The sequence below is a fragment of the Aspergillus uvarum genome, assembly GCF_003184745.1.
Source record: "Aspergillus uvarum CBS 121591 unplaced genomic scaffold BO82scaffold_14, whole genome shotgun sequence".
NCBI lineage: Eukaryota > Fungi > Ascomycota > Eurotiomycetes > Eurotiales > Aspergillaceae > Aspergillus > Aspergillus uvarum.
Genome location: NW_020291311.1, coordinates 494,994 through 513,470, shown reverse-complemented (window position 1 = coordinate 513,470; position 18,477 = coordinate 494,994). Strand labels below are relative to the sequence as shown.

The 18,477-nt window shown below is 55.4% G+C and overlaps 7 protein-coding genes across 7 annotated transcripts; 6 read left to right on the top strand and 1 right to left on the bottom strand.

Annotated features, from left to right (window-relative positions):
* Window positions 1-80: 80 nt before the first annotated feature.
* alg3 (dolichyl-P-Man:Man(5)GlcNAc(2)-PP-dolichol alpha-1,3-mannosyltransferase) lies at window positions 81-1,483 on the top strand (the record flags this gene model as incomplete). Its single annotated transcript, XM_025631229.1, has 3 exons — window positions 81-201; window positions 280-803; window positions 887-1,483. The coding sequence occupies 3 exons, from the start codon at window positions 81-83 to the stop codon at window positions 1,481-1,483; spliced, it is 1,242 nt and encodes a 413-aa protein (XP_025494087.1).
* A 163-nt stretch (window positions 1,484-1,646) lies between these two features.
* BO82DRAFT_352631 (putative eukaryotic translation initiation factor eIF1a-like protein) lies at window positions 1,647-2,370 on the bottom strand. Its single transcript, XM_025634747.1, has 2 exons — window positions 1,822-2,370; window positions 1,647-1,769 (listed from the first exon to the last, which is right to left on the bottom strand). Exons 1-2 carry the CDS (start codon window positions 2,130-2,132, stop codon window positions 1,661-1,663), a joined length of 420 nt encoding a protein of 139 aa, XP_025494086.1. The 5' UTR covers window positions 2,133-2,370; the 3' UTR covers window positions 1,647-1,660.
* Window positions 2,371-3,030: 660 nt separating this feature from the next.
* On the top strand, window positions 3,031-5,068 carry BO82DRAFT_352629 (putative MFS efflux transporter). The gene has a single exon (XM_025634746.1). The coding sequence runs from the start codon at window positions 3,120-3,122 to the stop codon at window positions 4,611-4,613; it is 1,494 nt and encodes a 497-aa protein (XP_025494085.1). The 5' UTR covers window positions 3,031-3,119; the 3' UTR covers window positions 4,614-5,068.
* Window positions 5,069-6,166: 1,098 nt separating this feature from the next.
* Window positions 6,167-6,929, top strand: BO82DRAFT_36025 (HR1-domain-containing protein). Its single transcript, XM_025636757.1, has one exon. The coding sequence runs from the start codon at window positions 6,286-6,288 to the stop codon at window positions 6,757-6,759; it is 474 nt and encodes a 157-aa protein (XP_025494084.1). The 5' UTR covers window positions 6,167-6,285; the 3' UTR covers window positions 6,760-6,929.
* Window positions 6,726-10,289, top strand: BO82DRAFT_35994 (protein kinase c). The gene is made up of 7 exons (XM_025636708.1): window positions 6,726-7,052; window positions 7,120-7,689; window positions 7,746-8,141; window positions 8,204-8,614; window positions 8,678-9,248; window positions 9,303-9,504; window positions 9,559-10,289. Exons 1-7 carry the CDS (start codon window positions 6,833-6,835, stop codon window positions 10,171-10,173), a joined length of 2,985 nt encoding a protein of 994 aa, XP_025494083.1. The 5' UTR covers window positions 6,726-6,832; the 3' UTR covers window positions 10,174-10,289.
* Window positions 10,290-11,839: 1,550 nt separating this feature from the next.
* Window positions 11,840-13,406, top strand: BO82DRAFT_352625 (uncharacterized protein). Its single transcript, XM_025634745.1, has 2 exons — window positions 11,840-12,491; window positions 12,547-13,406. Exons 1-2 carry the CDS (start codon window positions 11,912-11,914, stop codon window positions 13,200-13,202), a joined length of 1,236 nt encoding a protein of 411 aa, XP_025494082.1. The 5' UTR covers window positions 11,840-11,911; the 3' UTR covers window positions 13,203-13,406.
* A 241-nt stretch (window positions 13,407-13,647) lies between these two features.
* On the top strand, window positions 13,648-18,321 carry BO82DRAFT_430690 (tubulin-specific chaperone D; the record flags this gene model as incomplete). Its single annotated transcript, XM_025640636.1, has 7 exons — window positions 13,648-13,859; window positions 13,961-16,517; window positions 16,585-16,861; window positions 16,935-17,285; window positions 17,380-17,590; window positions 17,763-17,870; window positions 18,262-18,321. The coding sequence occupies exons 1-7, from the start codon at window positions 13,686-13,688 to the stop codon at window positions 18,319-18,321; spliced, it is 3,738 nt and encodes a 1,245-aa protein (XP_025494081.1). The 5' UTR covers window positions 13,648-13,685.
* Between the last annotated feature and the right edge of the window lie 156 nt (window positions 18,322-18,477).

Sequence of the window (18,477 nt, the reverse complement as noted above, 5' to 3'; positions counted from 1 at the left end):
ACGCCGGCCTACTAAGGCCACATGCCTCGCAAGCTGAGCTCACCAAGCATTTGCAATGCACACCTGCGACAACATCCAGAATGGATTGGATGCGCCTCTTCAAAGATCTGTGTCTGAATCCCAGACACACAGTATGGCTCGCTCCACTTCTGGTACTAGGCGACGCCTTCCTATGCACCCTCATCATTTGGAAAATCCCTTGTGTGTTTCTCCTTCGGCTTTCATACTTGCTTGCATGGACCTCCCGAAGCTAACCTTCTCTCTCGCTGTCCACGGCAGATACTGAGATCGATTGGTCTACGTACATGCAGCAGATAGCCCTCTATCTTGCCGGCGAGCGCGACTACACTCTGATCAAAGGCTCCACGGGTCCGCTCGTCTACCCCGCCGCCCATGTATATAGTTACAGCTTCCTCTACCACCTCACGGACGAAGGTCGGGACATTTTCTTCGGCCAGGTCCTGTTCGCGGCGCTGTACCTGGTGACTCTCGTTGTCGTGCTGGCGTGCTATAGGCAGTCCGGTGCGCCGCCGTATCTGCTGCCGCTCCTCGTCCTGTCCAAGCGGCTGCACAGCATCTTCATCCTCCGCCTCTTCAATGATGGGCTGGCGGCCTTGGCCATGTGGCTCGCTGTCTGGTTGTTCCAGAATCGGAAGTGGACGGCGGCCGTCGCCGTTTGGTCGGCCGGGGTGGGCATCAAGATGACCCTGTTACTTCTGGCCCCGGCCGTTGCAGTGATTACGGTACTGAGTTTGTCCCTCGGGCCTAGCATCAGGCTCGGTGTTATGGCATTGCTAGTCCAGGTATGTACCCTACCGTCAATCTACGTCGTGTTCCGTTCTTCGGGTGCAATGTCAGAAGAGGCGCAATGCTAAAGAGAATACAGGTTTTATTGGCGATTCCATTCTTACAAGAAAACCCGGCAGGATATGTTTCGCGGGCTTTCGAGCTGACCAGGCAGTTTATGTTCAAGTGGACTGTCAACTGGCGATTCGTGGGTGAGGAACTGTTCCTATCCAAAAGGTTCTCCTTGACATTGCTTGCTATCCACTTTGTCTTGCTGGTGCTATTTGTTGCCTTTGGCTGGCTCAAACCGGTCAGTTCTCGCCTGCCGGAGTTCATCCAGAACCTGCTCACGGGTCGACACCGCCCCGTCCCACTGTCCAAATCATATATCATGACCGCGTTGCTGTCATCGCTTGCGATTGGTCTGTTATGTGCAAGGTCGCTCCACTACCAGTTCTTTGCCTATCTCTCCTGGGCAACGCCGTTCCTTCTCTGGCAGGCAGGCCTCCACCCCGTTCTGCTGTGCGCCGTTTGGGCAGCTCAGGAATGGTCATGGAACACATACCCAAGCACCAACACGAGTTCAATCGTTGTCGTCCTCTCCCTTGCGATTCAAGTCTTTGGTGTTCTCGCAAATAGCACCAACGCCTTCGCCGCTACGCATGCGAAGCAGGGCAGAAAGGAGCACACCCAATGAACAGTCGGATCCGAAGAGTCATGTGCGTCCGGTACTAGTGCGTTGGTGCCAGGGGTGTGTTGTAAAGTGTCCGGAGAAGCCGGTTCGGATCAACGCTCGTCCGCCAAATTGCGACTAGAGCGATAACCCATCAGGGGTCTCCAAGCGTTGAGACTATTCCCAATGGGAAAAGCATGATCATGCATCAGACTCGTCATCCGAAGGCGGCAGTTTACCAACATTAGACTCCTCCTCAGATTCCTCGTCGTCCGAAGCAGCAACGACTTGCTTGGTGAATTCCTTGGGCCTGCAACAACATTAATAGTAATTCAAAGCACTCTCCATGTGGGTGAACCAACCAGAATGGAGCCTTGCGCCATGCCTTCTCATCCCGGACAATGTTGATAATCTCGCCCTTCAGCTTGTTGTCGCGGCCCTCAAGAGCATTGGTGTCGATCACCACGTAAGATCCCCGCTTGATCCAGATAGTCGAACGGAATCGCGAAGGCAATTCGACCAGGGCCGACTCCTTGGATGGCGTCTCAACCAGGTAGATGTTGTTTCCGGTAGCTTTGATGACCCGCGTAATTAAATGTCCCTGGGCAAGCTCATCCGGCGGCACCATCGTCTCTTCCGCCGTAGCGAGTACCTTGCGCCGAGGAGGGCCCATATTGATCAATTGGTGCTGTGACTGCTAAGGGCAACCAACCGGGCTGATGTTTTGAATGCGAATAGGATGCAGGTGACTTTGAACGGCCAAAGAGGTGACGATATCCGTAATGGAGAACCAAAGTGGATGATGGAAGCTCTGATGGAACCTAAAGATTTTTTTTTTCCGAGTTGAGGAAATTCCCCAGTGCGGAGGGGGAAGTGGGCCTTGCCCGATTCGGCAATTGACTGTTTCCCCCGGAATGCAAGGAATGCACAATGCACCCACGCACTCTCTAGTCCTTCCAGTTTAACTATCCTTTCTATCAATGCATGAATGCGCTGTCAATTCAAAGAAGCGGGTGCGTGTCTCCTGCGCACTTCACTTGCATCGATAATTTCCCTGACGCGCCATTGTCCACACTCGATCTTGCAATGGTTACATCTGCCCGCTGCTAAAGTTTTCACATGCAAAGCCAACTGCTATCTACTCCGTGTTCAACCTAACCTCCGTCATCGCAGCATGCAGACTATCTGGCCAGCCATAGAGTCTTGTTACGAGTCATGTCCAGTTTCCATGCAGAGCCAAGAAGAGCCTTGGTGCCAGCAGGGTCCAACCCATCAGGTCGAGCCAAGACCAGCGTGAGCTTGCTGGATGTACTGTACCAGTCGAGTGAAAGAAAGGCTGACCGACTCCGCATTGCTTCTGGCCCCGCGTCTTCTGGCCTGCGCCGTCTGGAGACCGCTGACCGTGTGAAAGGAACATGTCATGTCCACGAACTTCCATGAGCCTGATTGGCTCTCGGAATTTGAATTCCTATACGATTTTAGCCGATGGACTACGATTTGTCAGCTGGCGGGGCCCCAGAAGATTTAGTCAGTCCATTGCCGTTGCTACAAAAGACCACTGAGTAGACGGCCAAAGGGGAAGGTCGATCAGAACGTGTTTGTGATCCAGCCAAGTACAGAGCTTAGTCTAACGTGCCCTTGCTCACCCGAACCCTGCAACATGTCAGCCTCGGCTTTTGGCGCACTGGTAGAGTTCCAGAGCTCAGCTTCTATCGCCAGTCCTGCTGCCGTTGTGCGCCGAGATAAGCAAGGCATCGCACATACCCCATCCGATCATGAGTTGGTGGAGCTACAGCAAGGGCGCCAGCAGCCTGTCACCGGTGTATCGCCCAATACTGCCACCGATGTGCAGACTTCCATCACCCCGGGTGAACTCGAAAGCCACTCGGCCTCTCCTGGAGAGAATGAGGCTTCCGGTCCGGCTCCGACTTTCAGCAACCCATCCAAGACCAAATGGCGCTTCTTGAGTACCTGTTTGATGAATTTCGCGCAGGGATTGAACGACAGCGCTCCCGGTGCTTTGATCCCTTACATGGAAAAAGACTACAGTATCGGTTATGCGGTCGTATCTCTGATCTTCGTTACCAATGCCCTTGGCTTCATACTCGCAGCCTTGATCACACATCCACTGGAAATGAAGCTTGGTCGCGCCAAGTGTTATGCTCTGTCCATGAGCTTGCTAGTGGCCGGATTCGTGATCATCATCTGCAAACCTCCATTTCCTGCGGTCGTCGCAAGTTTTTTTCTTCTTGGGCTGGGGATGGCTGTCTGCCTGGCGCTGAACAATGTTTACTGCGTGAACCTCGCCAACAGTACCGCGGCTTTGGGTGGTCTTCATGGGTCCTATGGGGCTGGTGGCGTAGTCGGACCGCTTGTGGCTACTGCTATGGCATCACATGGAGTTCGTTGGTCCCTTTTCTACAGTATTAATCTCGCGCTATCGTTGTTCAACCTGGCCTTTGCTGTATGGTCGTTCTGGAATTATGAGAAAGAGCTTCCAGCACAGCTCCTGGGCGCGTTACAGCAGACCGCATCCCGACAAGCGAACGGCGGCGACTCCGTGAGCCGGAGCCGTCTCCTTAAGCAAGTGGTCAAGGACAAGACGACCCTGCTTGGGGCTTTGTTTATCTTTGCCTACCAGGGCGCCGAGGTCTCAATCTCGGGATGGGTGGTATCGTTCCTCATCAGTTATCGTCACGGAGACCCGTCACACGTCGGTTATGTCAGTGCCGGCTTTTGGGCTGGCATTACTATCGGACGCTTCTTTTTATCGCATCCTGCCCACTTTATCGGGGAAAAGCTTTCTGTCATTCTCCTTGTGCTCGGATCCATCGCATTTCAGCTTATGACATGGCTCATTCCAAACATCATCGGGGACGCCGTTGCCGTCGCGATCGTGGGTCTTCTCTTAGGCCCCGTTTACCCTTGCGCTACTGCAGTATTCAGCAAGCTGCTGCCCCGGTCGATGCAGACGTCAAGCTTGAGTTTCATTAGTGCGTTGGGAAGCAGCGGGGGAGCCGCGTCGCCCTTCTTTACAGGTTTGTTGGCCCAGAATGTGGGCACTTACGTTCTGCATCCGATCTGTATCGGACTGTATGGAGTGATGCTTGTGGCCTGGGCGTCTCTTCCGCGTATTGCAAAGAGGTCGGAGTGATTCCTCTTCCAAGGTCGTCATCCCACCCTATACTTTACAAGGGCGTGTTGTGCTGCAACTTGACCTCTTGCAGTGGTGTTCTTGCTCAACTTGTCAAGACATCGAGCGGATGTATATCTTGTGCTGTGCTGAGGGTGAATCATATCGGTCAAGGTGGAACGCGGGTGGCAGATGACCATTGCGATACGGTTGTGGAGTATTAGCAGAGCTGACGCAAGCAAGGGGAGCGACCATCTCCCGCCCGCAAGACCATTAGTGTAGCGTCATAAATCCAGTCTATCCCTTCAGAACGTGTAGCTGGTCAAAATGGTGGGAGTAGTCTTCTCTGTAGGAAGTATTGCCGATCTATGCATGCTGGAAAGTATCCACAGGGGTGGCTAAGACGCCGTGTGTGAGTATGTGTATTTTATATATTCTTGGTAAAGCGGTTGAATGAATTGAAAAAGAGAGTCCCAAGAATCATTTTATGGGGAGGAGGTGGTGATCTTGTATAGATATGGGAGAAGGTCACAAGGCGTGAGTGATGCCTCAGAATGCAAGGCAACAACTATATCCGGGTTGGCGTTATGAATCGGATTCCTCGGGCGGTCAGAAACCAAACGAGATTCCTCCGCCCATACCAATCATACCAATGGTATTCAGATGACCCTATCAGTCCTGATCATACCTTGAAGATGTGATGGTATGGACAAGCTGCCAAGTAATACGACGATATTAGTAGTGGTTGCTAAAGTAGATCCAGGCAGTACTCGTTGGGTCGGAAAAAGCAAGAGAGCGAGAGACACGAGGGGAGGGGAAGGGAGGGGAGGCAGTAAGGTGAGTTGAGTTAAGTTAAATCATCGCCACGGGAGGCCGGTCTCTCTCGTCGCTCTCGTCGCTCTCGTCGCTCTTTCGGACTACTCCGTACTAGTCCGTTCAGTCTGTCTCACTCAACCCGTGGTCCGTTTCCCGATTGACCGCATGGATTGATTGATTGATGGTTGATGGATTGATGGCCTTGCCAGACTCAATGAACTGAGCTGAGCTGAGCTGACCTTGACTGGACTGGACTGACTGGCTTCCATGAATTGACATTCCATCGCATCCATCTTCCATCATCCATCCGCCATCCTCCATCATTACTGCTACAACGGCGACGACTACTACGATATCTACCTCATCTTGTGCTTGTGTCTTCTGCCTTTCCTGGTTTTTTTCTCAATCAAGTCTTTGCATTTCCGTGCTGTGCTCGTTTTCTTTCCCTCCCCTCCTTCTTCCCTTCCTCACCCCCCTCTACAAATTGCAACTGTCAACAAAAGCAAAAGTAAGAGCCCCGCGATCGCCAACTCTTGTTATTGTTGTCGATTTTCTTTCCCTTCCTTCTTCCTTCTTTCTTCCATCCCTCGTCGCTCCGTCTTCCACTTTCCTCCTTCCTTCCCTTTCCCCTCTCCTCCTCCTCCTCCCTCCTTGACTCCCCGTCATCTTCCCTTCCCTTCCCTTCTCTCTCGCTAGCACTTTTTGAATTCCCCATCTCCTTCTTCCTCCTCCCCGCCCCTCCCCCTCCCCCCCTCCCTCCCTCTCCTCATCTCTCCTGTCTGTCTTCTGATCGCAGCAGGACCCGTTCAGAACCACCCCTCTCACGGGTTTCTTGTCCACCTCCCAATAGTGCTCCCCGGCTATTTCTACCTTCACCATGGACGGGGACGAGCTCATCGCCTCGGTCTACCGCAAGATCGAGCGGGAGAAGGCCCTCATCGCCGCCGCTTCGAATATGCGACAGTCGACCGACAATCCGCTCGTGCAGCAAAGAGTTGACGCCAACATTCGCGATGGGCAGAAGAATATTGCTTACCTCGAGGAGAAGATGCGGGAATTGCAGTTGCGCCAAGAAAGAGGCCAGGCGTCCCCGACCGATCGACGCATCCCCTCGGGTGATGGGGCTCCTGTTCCACCGCAGAAGGACTACGGCAATGAGTATGGTGAAGGGGCCGGTCAATATCCGCAGGGAGGATCAGGGTCCATGCCGTCAGGTGCCCCATACGCAGACCCTCGCCCTTTCGCTCCCGTGCCCAAGGCTCGTCCCAATTACACAAAGCTCGGTAGGCATCTCACGTTCCCGGTCGCCTGGATGGAAGCTATTGAGACATACATCCCGGGTGCGACTTGAAGCGAGGCTGACTTGATCATCTTCAGACTTGATCAAATATGACACTCAGTACCTGGGACCCAAGATCCAGCTCATGCTGTCCCAGCTGGAGTTCAAGCTGAGTGTAGAGAAGCAGTACAAAGCGGGTATTGAGAAGATGGTTCGCTTGTATCAGGATGAGGGAGATCGCAAGAGTCGCGCCGATGCTGAGGGCCGGCGGATTGAGAGTAACCAGAAGATCCAGTTGCTGAAGCAGGCCCTGAAGCGATACGAGGATCTTCACGTCGACATCGAATCAGCAGACAGCCCTGATGGTTAGTCGCATAATCACCGGCGCCGTCCGTCACCCTTGTTTCGTAGCTAACCCTTCGTTTCTGCCAGATGAGAGCCTAAGCACACCGAACCTGCGTAAGCCGCTCACAGGTCTGCTAACTATGCGCATCCATGCCGTGCAAGATGTAGATCATGCCACCAGCTCCAGGTTCTCGCGAGGCCCGGAAACTTTCGTGGTTCTGAAAGTGGAGGATACCATTAAAGCGCGCACGAAGCCGACACGGACCGATAGATGGCAGGATGAAACCTTCCACCTGGAGATTGACAAGGCTAACGAAATCGAACTCACCGTATACGATAAGTCTGGCGATCGGCCTACCCCGATCGGCATGCTGTGGGTGCGCATTTCGGACATTGCCGAGGAGATGCGTCGGAAAAAGATCGAAACGGAGTTCAATGCATCGGGGTGGGTTTCGGCGGAAAAGATGGGACATGGAGGACAGCCCGGGCGGCCCGATACTGCGGGAGGAACGGGCTCATCTCAAGGTGGCTCCGGGGGTCCTGCGGGGCCGGGTGGTCAGGGTGGTGCGGCCGGCGCACCGGGTGCTGGCCAGGTCATAATTGATTCTTGGTTTGCGTTGGAACCAGTTGGTCGTATCCAGCTGTCCATGAGTTTCGGTGAGTTTGAAGCCACTCTATTGCACGGCTGGCTTTCGTACTAACACCATTTACAGCCAAGCAACTGAAAGACCGACGCCCGTTCGACATTGGTCTCAACCGTCAAGGTGCTGTTCGTCAGAAGAAGGAGGAAGTACACGAGAAGCAAGGCCACAAATTCGTCACGCAGCAGTTCTACAACATCATGCGCTGTGCGCTTTGCGGCGATTTCCTGAAGTATGCCGCCGGTATGCAGTGTGCTGACTGCAAGTACACCTGTCACAAGAAGTGCTATCCCAAGGTTGTCACCAAGTGTATCAGCAAAGCCAACTACGAGACGGACCCGGACGAAGAGAAGATCAACCACCGGATTCCGCACCGTTTCGAAGGTTTCTCCAACCTTTCAGCCAACTGGTGTTGCCACTGTGGATACTTGCTGCCGTTCGGACGCAAGAACGCAAAACGCTGTACAGGTAGGTGAACCTCCATAAGTCCGAGAGTCTGGCAGGAACTGACATGCGATGCTTTACTACAGAGTGTGGTCTCACGAGTCACGCCCACTGTACCCATCTCGTGCCCGACTTCTGTGGCATGTCTATGGAAGCAGCTAATCAGATCTTGGAAACTCTTATTCGGGCCAAGGTTCATAATAAGTCCCCCTCGGTCAGCTCTGCTAGTGGTCTTAGCAACCGCACTTTGCGCGCTCCTCAAACTCCGCAGGATAATACATCCATGACCTATCCGTCAAAACCTGTCGAGCAGTACGAGCCAGCACGGCCACCCGCTCCGGAGGCTGTGAGCGCTGCGTCTATGTCATATAAACCTCCGCAGTCCCCGACCACCCCTCAAGCATCCCAGACATCTCCCAGGACCTCAGCTTCGGGCGGTCTTGCAAGCCATGCCGCCGCGGCTGCGGCCAACACTCGTCCTCCTCAGGCGATCCCAGGTATGTTCATATCACAAGGTCATGAGCAAGTCATAGGCGGTAGCTAACTCGAGTGACCTACAGAACCAAGCCGTCCTGTGCAGCCCCAGCCACCCCAGCATGCCCGCTACGATCCTTCGGCTTATCCCATGTTCGAAGGAGGAGGCGTGCCACACCAGCAGATGCAAAATGTCGGTGCTCCAGGTCCGTATGGCGTTCAGCAGCAGCAGCAGCAGCAGCAGCAGCCGCCGCCGCCGCCCCCACAACAGAATATGGTAGTGGCACAGAAGCAAGCACCTGAGGCGCCCCAGCAACAACCGAAGGTCCGCATCGGACTGGATCATTTCAACTTCCTGGCAGTTTTGGGTAAGGGTAATTTCGGTAAGGTCATGCTTGCAGAGACCAAGAGCACCAAGAAGCTCTATGCGATCAAGGTCCTGAAGAAGGAGTTCATCATCGAGAATGATGAAGTCGAAAGCACCAAGTCTGAAAAGCGGGTCTTCCTGATCGCCAACAAAGAGCGTCATCCCTTCCTCCTCAACCTTCACGCTTGTTTCCAGACCGAGACGCGCGTGTACTTCGTTATGGAATATATCAGTGGTGGTGATCTGATGCTCCACATTCAGCGCGGCCAATTTGGGCTCAAACGAGCACAGTAAGTTATTCTCGTCATCTAACCATAGCTGGGATGCTAAACTTCTGAGCGCAGATTCTATGCTTCCGAGGTTTTGCTTGCGCTGAAGTATTTCCACGAGAACGGTGTCATTTATCGTGACTTGAAGCTTGATAACATTCTTTTGACTCTGGATGGTCATATCAAGATTGCGGATTACGGTCTCTGCAAGGAAAACATGTGGTATGGTGCAACAACCAGCACCTTCTGTGGTACGCCCGAATTTATGGCGCCCGAGGTAAGATAGTCTTCTCTTTGCTTCTCCTTGGGTTGTGTCTAACATTTGGATCAGATTCTCTTGGATAAGAAGTACGGGCGTGCTGTCGATTGGTGGGCGTTTGGTGTCCTTATCTACCAGATGCTTCTCCAGCAATCTCCCTTCCGTGGTGAGGATGAGGACGAAATATATGACGCCATTCTTGCCGACGAGCCGCTGTACCCCATCCACATGCCCCGCGACTCGGTCTCTATCCTGCAGAAACTCCTTACTCGTGAGCCCGAGTTGAGATTGGGCTCGGGTCCTACCGATGCCCAGGAAGTCATGTCCCATGCATTCTTCAGGAACGTCAACTGGGATGATATCTACCACAAGCGTGTCCCACCACCCTTCATGCCCACCATCACCAGCCCGACAGATACTAGCAATTTCGATCAGGAATTCACAAGCGTGACTCCTGTCTTGACGCCTGTGCAGTCCGGTAAGGCACCAATCCAGTATGCAAGGTCATTTCACAGCAGGCTAACAACTCTTTTTAGTCCTTTCTCAAGCTATGCAGGAAGAGTTCCGCGGCTTCTCCTACACTGCCGACTTCGCATAAACGTTCTCCGCGTGACTTCTCGACTGCCTGTGCTGATTGCGCGTTTGTCTTGTCTCTACTTTGGCCTGATGTGTTTCTCGGATTCTTGATGTTGCCGGTCTTTGGGCACCGTTTGCGCCGGTGTCTTTCACATACCCATAAGTGTTTTGAGTGCCAGTGTAAGCGTGGTGATAGCTTTTGTGAATGCAGACGGATTGATGGCTTCGACGGTGTTTTATTCTACGACATTACATTCTGTTTCTGCAACCCAAGGCCTTTGGTTGTCTTCTAATTTCTGTTTCTTTGTGGGCGTAATTGACGTGCTCGGAATATAATCCTGCTTCAGGGACTATCTCTTCTCATGACTATTGCAGTATGTTTTGTGGCGAGGTCACTCGAGGATGCTGCTATTGTGCTATAATAGTTTATGAGACGATAGAGCTGTGCTTGCGCAGGTTGACAGACAAGTGTAATCCTATTATTCCTTCCTGTTTCTCAAGATGAGCGCACTTGAAGTCTGAGTAATGCCTGGTTGCCTGGTCGCTGCCTTTTCCCGGATTTGACCTGACTCAACACATTAGAGGTGAAATGAAATACATGCCATGTACCCACCACCTCTACCGCAACTTGCTCTTTGTTCAGGCCATGCCTTCTCCGGGATGGAGTGAATGTATTCACTTGTAGCCAGAAATAGGACGGTCTCTCAATCGATCTCACCAGTGACAAGTCTTTGTTTTATCCTGAGCCAGAGCCAACCACCTTCCTCCCTCCTCCTACTCTCTATTACACGGTAACTTGGTACTTCTTCCTCTCACTCCTCCTCCCTTTGTTTGCCACCACTCGCCCTTCCCAAGAGACAAAGACCAAGGGCAGAGAAAGAAGATAAACGGTCTATTGATAATCACCAAACACACAAAGAACAAGATGGCTTCAGATATCCAGTGCAATTTATTGCCCTTGTCGCTGCCGCCGCCTCCACCTCTGACTCCAGATGACTCCCGACATACTTCGGACGAACTCCCGTCGGACATCGCTTCAAACGACGCAGACGACGACAGGCTTGTTGCTAGTGTATCCTCTTCTCTAGGGAATCAGTCAGAATCGCCTCATTTTGGCACGAATACTAACGGCACGAGAAAAGACGTGAGCCCCGAAGCGCCGGCAGTAACACCTGCTACTTCTACTACTTCCACGAGCCAGGCCACCTCCCCAAGCCCGACCCGACGCATCTACGATCTCCTGTGCTCCGCAATCACCGGGATGGCTCGAGCTAGAAAACGAGGCCAGGACAAATCCACTAAGGTCAAGCAAACGAAGAAGGACCCGGACTACGATCCGTCCAAGGAAGACCACCAAGACGAAGAGGAGGAATACCGGTATGGCGCCAACCTGATGAAGATCGAGGCCGAACATCTGGAGAAGTACCTGCACGAGACCATTTCCGGACCCCGGCGAGGGAGGAAAAGCTTGGAGTTGCAGATTCCTGTCAGGATTGAGGAACAGGATAAGGGGGTTACGTATCCTACTCCTCCTGCTGAGAGACATACTCTATTGTCGGTCCAGACGACCGTCAGCAAGAGGCCCCGGGATTCCGACGCCGTCAGTCCTATCATCAAGAGGCTGAAGCTGGAGGAATCGCACGAGTCGATCCTGTCCTCTGTGCAAGATACCCCGGCGCCGGAGCTGAGATTCGACTACCGCCACAATGCATTGGCCGAGTCGGCGGCGGGTCATCTGAGCACCCCGACGACAAATACTTCTCGCGCGGGCTCCCCTCTGCGAACTCAAAGTACCCCGGGTTCCTTGTCGCCGGAGCTGAGTCCAGGTGGTGACGGAGTTGATGTTGCTATGGATGATGCGCCTTCGTCGCCTGATTTGAGCCCAGTCGCTCGGGTGGGTTTTGTTGTGGATGAAGAGCAGTCGCCAAATGTGAATCCAGGCAGCCTGGGCGACTCCATCGTAAATTATCAGCGGCCCAAACCATCTCGGTCTCGACGCCAGTCGCGCGGCGAATCGCAGGGCAAATCGCAGGGCAAATCGCAGGGCAAATCGCAGGGCAAATCGCGCAAGAGAACTTACTCCCCCTCGGCGGACGACAGGTTCGACTCGCCTTCGGACAGCGAGAATGACGAGAGTCTGGATGAGTTCGAAATGCATCGCATCAAGCCCAACGAGACGACAGGGATTGTGTTTGACTTCTCGTCCGAAAGAGCGGCGCGCTGGGCAATGGCCATCAACCTGCCCGAAGGCCTCTACAATAGTGAAGAGCAGGACCTTTTCTTCCGGCTCGCGATGCGGGGCTTTGAGCCTCTCGTTCCCCAGCTCTGGCGGCACGACTTTCCGACGCTGCCGGAATCGTTGTATCCACCGACCTCGGGCCCGTCGTTCAGACCTCTGTTTCAGGTTCGCAGAAGCTCCAATCTGTATGGTGAGTGGTGTTCCCGGGAGACTGTTTAGTTTTGAGTTGCTGATTATGGCCCTAGCCACCAAAGCCTTAGCCAACCTATTCAATGTCGGGGGCCGCGTCCGGGACTGCGACATCCTGGGCCGAAGACCCGAGAAAGTGATCAAGGCAGCCATCAAGCAGTACTTCCTCTGGGCGCTGTTCGATGCCGATCTCCACACCACCGAAGATTCGATCCCCGTGTATGCGGTCTACGCCCAGAAGGAAGGCGAGACGACGCTTCAGGCCGTGCGGCGACTCAACCAACGCCTGCGCTATCTGACCTCGAAGTACCACGAGGTTCTCGGGATGACCCAGGAGGGGCCGACGCAGGCTGGGGAGCCGACGCAGACGGGGGATCCGGTGCAGAGCGAGGAGACGGAGCATCAGGAACAAATCCACGACTCCATCGAGACCCCCCGCAGCTTCCCGCTCCTCATGGGTTTCATCATCTGTGGTCCGATTGTCGCGATCGTGACGCACAGTACGGATCCCCAGGAGGCCGAAGCCAGCTTCGATGGCAAGTTCATCTCGCAGTTCGACCTGTCGGAGCGGGGGCAGGATGTGTGGAACTCGCTGGCTATTGCGATTGCGGTGATGCATACGCGACGGACGATGATTCGGTTGGCGGAGAAGGGACTGGGCGGATTTACGTTCTACGATACTGCGCAGCCGGCGCCGGATAGGGATCTGTAGTTTGCATTTGCTATTTAGGGTATGATGCTCAAGGATTGTTTGCGCACTCAGGTGGTATTCTGAGGAAGTCTTCACTCTTCTACATGTGTTATTCCTGGGTTTTCGTGCTTTCTCTGGGAGACGAGTTGTTCTTTGATGTTTATTTCGGCTGTATCTTTAGGGGTTTTCTATCTAGGGCTTCGCACATTATATATCCATGGGGAGTGTCGATCCTCATCAGCAGTTGAAGATGAGGATATCCCACCCCATGTTAGGCCTGCTAGATAGTACCAATGACCTACTCACCAATCCCATCAGAGATAAGCTTCCAAATCCACTTGTAGAAAGCAACCCATGTTGAAAGAGCAAAAGATCGAGAGCAGGTCACATGACCGGCGGCCAGCCAATTCCCCGCCGATCTCCCCAACTACTACGGAGTAACTACCACTTTCTATCAACAGCCGTACTCTCGTCGTCTGTGAAAACCAAGAAAGAGCTTCCACCATGGACGCGGCAGAAGACCGCGAGGTCAAGCTCCAGCGCGCCTCAGGCGACCTCGTCCAGGAGTTCTCTGCCAAATTACCCTCCTTGCTGTGGAAGCAGCAGCACAATAGCTCCCGAGTCCGAGTCCCACGCCGCTGGACCTCCGCGGCCAAGACCGAGCGACTCGTAGCTTTAGTGAGTTTACCACCAGTTGCCTATACCAACATCTAGCCGGTTCCAGAAGCGACAGATACCCTCGACACGAGAGTCAAAGTCCCACTGACCCGAAATAACAGCTGGAACCCTTCCAAGAGTGGCCACAACTACTGGACCCGCACCTGCAAACCCTCCTCCCGCCCCTGGTCGACGCCTTCCTGGCCTACCTGCTCAAGGACCGCGAGGCATACGCGGCGCCGCGCGAGGTGCCCTTGGCCACGCCCCAGCCGTCGGCGTACCCGCTGCCCCGCGCCGTCGGCCGTCTGCTCTACACCTTCTGCAAGGTGCGGGGCGTGAAAGTCATCAGCCGGTTCTTGAACAATGAGCCGAAGTATCTGGATCCGCTGCTGCGGGCGTTCATTGCCTGGGATGTAGACTCAAATGAGGCGCTGCCGTGGGATGTCCCCCGCCGGATGGTGTGGGAGGAGCGCTATGTGATGCTGATCTGGTTGGCGCATTTGCTGCTCGCGCCGTTTGATCTCGCGTATCTGTCTTCAGATGATGTTGCGGTGCCGTTTGGGAATCTGGGGGTGCTGGGGGGGCTGGTTGCGAAGGAGAAGGAGGGGCAGGGGCAGGGGCAGACGCCGAGGCTGGCGCTGGCGCTGCTCTCCGTGGCTTTGGAGTATGTGCATGTGGCTGGGAAGGAGCGCGAGGCCGCGACGGTCTTGTTGGCGCGCTTGGTTCTACGGCGCGATATGCAGGCGGTGGGGCTTTTGGGGGGGTTGGTTCGGTGGGCGTTTGGGGTGCTGCTGCCTGCTGCTGGGAGTGGGAGTACGGATTTTACGACTACGACTACGTCGGTCTATACGTGTATCGGGGTGTTGTCGTTTCTGGCCCGCTTGGCGGCGTCGGGCCAGGTGGAGGACTTTGCCCCGTTGATCATGCCGGTCTTTCGGCAGACGCTGCGCGTCGTGCAGGGCACCTCGGAGGTGTCGCGGGTCATTCAGTCGTCAGCGTCGGCGAGGAAGATTGTCATCAAGATCCTGCGCGCGCTGACGGTGATGGCGCTGGCCGCTGGCGAGCGGGCAGGCAGTGCGCTACCCGAGGATGAGGTCTCGAGTATCCTGGAGGACTCCATTGATCACTTCCTCGTCGCGCTGGCGGATAAGGACACCCCGGTGCGCTTTGCAGCCAGCAAGGCGCTGAGTATCATCACCCTCAAGCTGGACCCGGACATGGCGTCCGAGGTCATCGAGGCGGTCACCGGCTCGTTGGAAGAGAATATCCTGTACCAGAAGCCGGACGGCGCCATCGTGACGCCCTTGGAGGCACGTCGCATCGGGATGAGCAGCCTCAAACGCAACCTGAGCGCCGTGGACGCCCAACGCTGGCAGGGCCTGGTCCTCACGCTGGGCCACCTGCTCTTCCGCCGTGCGCCCCCCATTCATCAGCTGCTCGCGGTGCTGCAGCCGCTGGTGTCGGGCTTGGACTTCGAGCAACGATCCTCGACGGGCAGCTCGGTGGGCACGGGCGTCCGCGACGCCGCGTGTTTCGGCATCTGGGCGCTGTCGCGCAAGTACACCACCCAGGAGCTCCTCGATCTGACGACACAGGCCATCAGCACCCCCAGTGCCCAAGGGGAGCCGAGCACCACCTTGCAGATGCTGGCTGTTGAGCTGGTCTGCGCGGCCTGCGTCGACCCCTCGGGCAACATCCGGCGGGGCGCCTCGGCGGCCTTGCAGGAGCTGATTGGCCGTCATCCGAATACGATCGCAGAGGGGATCCCGCTGGTCCAGGTGGTGGACTACCATGCGGTCGCGAGACGCTCGAGGGCGATGAATGAGATTGCGGCTGCCACGGCCGCGCTGAGCCCTCACTACTGGAGCCCACTGGTGGAAGCGCTGATGCATTGGCGGGGCATCGGCTCGCCGGACGCCGAGTCGAGAAGGCAAGCGGCGCGGGCCATTGGGGGGCTGAGTGCCCAGGGCTCCTACCGGACGATGCAGCAGGTGCTGGAGCGGTTGCTCGCGCGGCTCCACGGGATCCCGCACGGTGAGGTGGAGACGCGACATGGTTGTTTCCTGGCCATTGCCGCTACGATCGATGCATTCCACGACCAGCGGGTGAAGTCGGAGGGCGCAGCGGTGCCGGAAGTGGTGGCCGTCGCCAGCCTGTTGGATCGGGTCTGGGGGGTTTTCGACTCGCCTTTCGGACCGACGAAGGATGACCTGACGCTGCAGAGCTGGCGGCCGGAGCTGACGGCCGAAGCGTCGGCGTGTCTGATCGACTCGCTCGCGCGCGCGACGTCATCGCAAGCCGAGCCACGGCCTCCCCCTACGTCGTCGGCCGTCGTGGACAAGGCCCGCGAGGTGCTTCTGCTGTGCATATCGCGGAGCGAGGATATCTCGATCGAGACTTCCTCGCAGGCCGTCTCGGAGCTGTGGCCTCTGCTGTCGTCGGAGACGCAGCACGAGATGCTGGAGGCGTGGTTCACGCATCTCAGCACCACCTGGAACTTGCCCACCGGCCGCGGCCAGATCGCGGCGTTGGGTGCGGTGTTCCGACGGCTGCCGCCGGACAGTCCCCTGCGGGAATCGGCCATCGAGAACCTGGTCCGGTGTGCGGAGAAGGAGGAGCTGATCGAGAAGCGGGTCGCGGCTGTGAGGAGTTTGACCGGCGGGGTTCTTCCGCATATTGGTATGTTTGTGGATGCGGTGGGAATGTGAGGTTGTGGATGGGTTGCTGACATTTGACGTTACTGTAGACATCACGGATAGTCTAGTGAACCACCTGGTCACGCTCCTGAACGACTACACCACCGACCGCCGCGGCGACGTGGGCTCCCTGGTCCGCCTCGAAGCCATCCAGGCCGCGGGGATCATCCTCCCCAAGGATGCGGGCCGTAGTCGCGTTCGATCCCGGGCTATCGTCGGCTGCCTCTGCCGCCTCGCAGCCGAGAAACTGGACAAAGTCCGCATCGCGGCCTGGCTTTGTCTGCAGAGTTTCTGGGAGACGGCCGAGGATTTCCCCCCGCTGCTGAAGTATGTCCCGTCCCTTTCTTTCTCTAGTGCGTACAGACCATCGGCCTTTTACTAAGTGAGAGTGATTGTCTAGTAAATACGACCACTTCAGCCACGTCTCGACCGCGCAATACTTCCTCCAACTCCTGAGTCTCCAGAAGATCCCCTGGCTGCGTGTCCCCTTGTTCCAGGGTCTGGCGACCTGCGCGGTGGCCGGAAGCGAGGGACTCATCCGTGCTAGTCGCGCAGCGTTGGTCAAGAGTTTTTGTTTTGGGGCGCAGCAGCAGCAGCAATACCTCCTCGCCCTGCTCACCGACCTCAGCCGGATTTTGGCGACGACCCTGCAGGATGACCGCTATGCCATCCCGGTGATGGAGTTTGTAGGGTTTATTCTTGATGGCTTTGATTTTCGGGCTGTCAAGCGTTCGGAGGGTGTTGCGTTGAGGTATGTTCCCCCACCCCTCTTCTCTCATAGATCAAGTATAGAAGTGTAGAATGAACCCCCACTAACGTACTCCGGCTATGGGGTTTCTGCACAGGGACATTTTGAGAGAGATGTTCGTGCTGATCCAAAAAGCCCACTTCAAATCCCCCAATCTGGCCCGTCTGGAGGCCGCGGTGAGAGTTTACGCGCCGCTGTCGACGGTTGCGGGGGATCTGGATGGGCCTGCCGCTGCGGCGGGGGCGGCAGCCTTGCAGAAGGACGTCCGCAAGAAGATGACGGGGTTGCTTTTGCATCCCTTTCCGAGGGTATGTGTTCCCGTTTCTTTTCTGTGTATTCATTTGGGGGGTTTTGGATGAGCGGGTGTGGGGATGGGGTGGTGGATGGCTTCGGGGTCTTGGAGGGCTACTGGGTGCTACTGGGACGGTTCGAGTAGAAGTACTATGCTAACTCTATTCTGTTTCTTTGTTTGCCGGGCAGGTCCGATCGCTCACGGCGGAGTATCTCTTCATGGAGACCGGGGCGGAGGTGGTCAAGGTGGAGGATTGGACGCGGCCGAATCGCGAGTTGAAGGGGGTGGTGGAGGTTGTGCGGGGGGTTGTTTTGTGAATACTTCCTTAGATATTTGGCTGGTGGGGAGGTCTAGGTGTAATGCATCGATTGACAGTCAGTTTCAGCGAGTGGTTTGATATGACGGTTTCGCTTTCCGGGTTACTTTGCTGCTGCTGCTGCTGCTGCTGCTGCTGCTGTTGTCTTTAGGGTAGGGTAGTGGCGTAGGGTTTGGGGTTTGCTGCTGCTGTGAACTTTGTATAATTGCGGTTATAGACTAGTGATTGTGGTTTGGTTATGGTTATGGGTATGGTTCTGGCTCTGGTAGTGGTGATGAAGACCTGTTTTATACTCAGACAGTCGGATGGAGTCATTCCAGGTTAGCGAAGATGCTGTATCCTATTCTATCCGCATGCTTATCGCCCCTTAGATTCAAGAATCATACTTCCTCGAGGAGGAGGAGGGTAACCCGAAAGACGACCCCTTGTAGAGGAGGTCCAGATTTACGGAGTAGTGCCGGACAATATAAACTACAAACTGTACAATAAAACATAGCGCAGAATAGCATAGCATAGCACAGCCCAGCCTGCGAGCCAGAACTACCTCCCAAGTTCAAGCTCAGCGTCGAACGACTTTGCCCTAACTA

Coding starts and splice junctions, on each gene's coding strand:
- BO82DRAFT_352625 (XM_025634745.1), top strand. CDS start 11,912: ATGGATGATGCGCCTTCGTCGCCTGATTTGAGCCCAGTCGCTCGGGTG. Junction 12,492..12,546: donor CAGAAGCTCCAATCTGTATG/GTGAGTGGTGTT, acceptor TTATGGCCCTAG/CCACCAAAGCCTTAGCCAAC.
- BO82DRAFT_352629 (XM_025634746.1), top strand. CDS start 3,120: ATGTCAGCCTCGGCTTTTGGCGCACTGGTAGAGTTCCAGAGCTCAGCT.
- BO82DRAFT_352631 (XM_025634747.1), bottom strand. CDS start 2,132: ATGGGCCCTCCTCGGCGCAAGGTACTCGCTACGGCGGAAGAGACGATG. Junction 1,770..1,821: donor TGGCGCAAGGCTCCATTCTG/GTTGGTTCACCC, acceptor ATGTTGTTGCAG/GCCCAAGGAATTCACCAAGC.
- BO82DRAFT_36025 (XM_025636757.1), top strand. CDS start 6,286: ATGGACGGGGACGAGCTCATCGCCTCGGTCTACCGCAAGATCGAGCGG.
- BO82DRAFT_35994 (XM_025636708.1), top strand. CDS start 6,833: ATGCTGTCCCAGCTGGAGTTCAAGCTGAGTGTAGAGAAGCAGTACAAA. Junction 7,053..7,119: donor ATCAGCAGACAGCCCTGATG/GTTAGTCGCATA, acceptor CGTTTCTGCCAG/ATGAGAGCCTAAGCACACCG. Junction 7,690..7,745: donor CCAGCTGTCCATGAGTTTCG/GTGAGTTTGAAG, acceptor CACCATTTACAG/CCAAGCAACTGAAAGACCGA.